The sequence below is a fragment of the Pipistrellus kuhlii genome, unplaced genomic scaffold, assembly GCF_014108245.1.
Source record: "Pipistrellus kuhlii isolate mPipKuh1 unplaced genomic scaffold, mPipKuh1.p scaffold_m20_p_11, whole genome shotgun sequence".
NCBI lineage: Eukaryota > Metazoa > Chordata > Mammalia > Chiroptera > Vespertilionidae > Pipistrellus > Pipistrellus kuhlii.
The window spans coordinates 38045569-38048605 of record NW_023425416.1 but is presented as its reverse complement, the minus strand read 5'-3'; the positions used below and the strand labels follow the sequence as shown (position 1 = coordinate 38048605).

Here is a 3037-nt window from a genome sequence, read left to right as displayed (position 1 = left end):
TTGAGCAAGCCTCTGCAGAATGTGTATTCCCACCTGGGTTTACTAAGGCTCAGTATTCTAAATTCTGACAGATACTTCACTTGGTAAATAATTCAGCAATGGCTCCCCAGTGTACAGTAGGGTTTATTCATTAGGATAATTCTTTAGGTTCACCAGAGGTATCTGTTCCTCTTTAAAGCAATGGAATGACTATACTGTTTTCTTGACCAATAAGTCACTCTGTTTTCCATGGTTCAAAGTTAAGCTTTTATTTGGTTTTAAATTAAAAAAATAAATTTCATTATTAAATAGTGAGATGGAGCTAACTATGTTCAGATAGTAACATTATCTTATAATGTTATAACTTAGTATATTCTGACTTGGGAATATACCACCGGGGGTACAATTAAGGGGTGGATCATCTAAACTAAAATCATTTGTTGTGTTGTCATGTCTGTTAAAAGACCAACAGTGGCATAATTCAAAAGAAACGGAGATACAAAGTTTTAAATGTTTACAATGGGTGGGAGAAGTAAACCACTTATTCTACTGCAATTGCATATGAATTGCTTTCTCAATGCCAGTCAGTTTGGACACTATACCACAGTGCTAATATCATCGGGTTCGTCCGCTTTCTTTTGCCTGCTTGGCAGGGATTTCAAGTATTCAAGGTGTCTCCGGGCATCCTCCTGATTTTGCCTCACATAATACACCACGTATGAGATCACCATGGTGAACCAGCCAAACATGGTAACCAGCATGGCATAATCGGTAGTTTTTCTAGGGATGTTACAAAGGTCAGCATCATTGGCAGCATTGAGAAACGGTCTCCCGGCGTGTTCGTCCAACACAGAAGTCTTACAGATCACATTGTGGGCTGTCTCGTGATTGGACGCCATGCTCCTCAGAACTTGCTGTAGAGTACAGTCGCAGTGCCAGGGGTTGTTGGCAATTCTGGCCCTGGCCTTCAGGTTATTGAAGGCATTTTTGTGCACACTTTGAATCCGGTTGTCAGACAAGTCCAGAGTCTGCAAAGTCTCAGTGACTCCTTTGAAGGCATGCTCATCGATGAACTCAATGCCATTTTTGGACAGGTTGAGAACTCTCAGTTGATGGAGGTCCTTAAAAATCTCATTGGGAATAGATGTGATCTGATTGGAGTCCAGATACAATAAGACTGTTTCAGGAGGAAGATCTCTAGGGATTTCCTTGAGGTTGGCATTGCTGCAGGTGACATTTAAGCCCCCAGAGGAAGAACAAAGACAGCCCTTGGGACACATACTGGCAGAATGAAAGCACAGTATCATAAGAACAAAGCTTTGTAGGAGGAGACACATGGAGAGGGAGCGGGTCAACCACAGGTCTACCAGATTCATGCTGGAATGTCCGCATAATCACAAGCCCATTCCTCATTTGCTCCAACAAACAAGCATGGCAGCGGTTCCAGCTCTGTCCACACCGTTGATCTCCTTCTTGTATAGTTCAAAAGGCTGCCACTAGCACATGTGTCTCTTCATTATTCCCGTCCTCGCTTGGATACCTAAAGGAAAGGAAAGCAGATGCAATTAGATTTTTTTGCAATTAGGTACATTGCAATTAAAAGTGCTCTAGGCATCTGGCATTCTATCTAGGCAGGGGGGTTGGTTACACAGGTAATTTCCATTAACACCACTGGGAGTTATCTGCGTAATGGGAGTCTTCTGTTCAAATTCCAGTTGATGGGGGAGAAAACTGTCAATAAGCAACATTTCTGGATGATGTCACCTTGTTTTAGTTGTGCAGAATTAGAACAGACAGACCAGATTTCTTACATCTCTACTGGTTCTTTTCCTGAACCCCTTCAGTTCTACAGTTGTAAAATTTAATTCCACCTTCCTGCCTCTCTGCAATAATACACATTAATGCAAGTTAGCCCTGCATTTGTGCAGCAATGAGAAATAACAGTACAATTTCACAGGTAATGACCAGTATCTGTCAGGGCTTTTTAATGGGTTTCCAATTTGGAATATTTTCTCTATAGACATATCTTACTTGAATTCAGAAGTGAATAAATGCATTCCAACCTTCACCACAAACTGTTGCTAAAGACTGACAACCCAGAATCTCCATGAGAATTGCCTTTCATGTGACCTCCTGAGATTACATTCTGCCTAGAGGATGTCATTAACTGAATTTCCAAAGAATTCTTTTTCTGTTCTCCAAATAACATATCCCTCCGCAATGGGTTTTCAACTATGACACATCTCCAAGCCCTTTTTAAAATATATGATGAGAAATAAAAAATACTAGCCTTAATGAATTCCCCAATAACCTAATTTTTTTTCTTCCCAATCATAAATACATGGTAAGGCAAAAATAAGTTTACAGTTTTTAAATATGCAAAACAGAGCTTATTCTTGTATTATTATATATTTATTATATAGTATTGCATATAAACAACTTTAAGTCTACCTTTGCCTTTTTGAGAATATAAGTTAGCCCTCAAACCTACTCTCTTCTGTAGAGAGGACAGTTATCTTTGGGGTCAGTATGTAGAGGAGGTGAGTGGATCTTAGATTATATGACTTGCCCAAGGTCAAATAGCATGAAGGTGGTAAAGAAGGGACTCAAGCCAAAGACTTTGTTCTGACTCATTATTCTCATAACTTTCTCTTTCAGCCATCTTTACACCTCTTTCCCAAAATCCATCTGTCCCCTGAGGACAGTCAATATCCAAGTAACATTGCTTGTTTTGATTTCTGCTGCTGTTATGTTGCAGCTCAATTCCAAATGGAGGACCCCATGGACCTCCACTGAGGATTCCTCTGCATTATATAGGGAATCCATGCCTGCCTTCAGAGGATTCTCTCTCAAGATTGGAGAAACATTCATTCCTCTCACAGCAGTGAGCAACAAACATCTTTCAGCATGAGCAACAAATGACTCTCTGCAAACTTATCTTTTCTAAAGATCCCAGATGGATAAATACAGAGGGAAATGACTCCAAATGTTACGAAACTCACATAAGAGAAGATTAATGTGAGATGAAAATATAATGAACTGGGTTGTTAATCATGGA

At 39.9% G+C, this 3037-nt stretch overlaps 1 protein-coding gene across 1 annotated transcript; it reads right to left on the bottom strand.

Moving 5' to 3' along the window:
• Positions 1–227: 227 nt before the first annotated feature.
• On the bottom strand, positions 228–2231 carry LRRC3B (leucine rich repeat containing 3B). Its single transcript, XM_036431640.2, has one exon. The coding sequence runs from the start codon at positions 1353–1355 to the stop codon at positions 576–578; it is 780 nt and encodes a 259-aa protein (XP_036287533.1). The 5' UTR covers positions 1356–2231; the 3' UTR covers positions 228–575.
• Between the last annotated feature and the right edge of the window lie 806 nt (positions 2232–3037).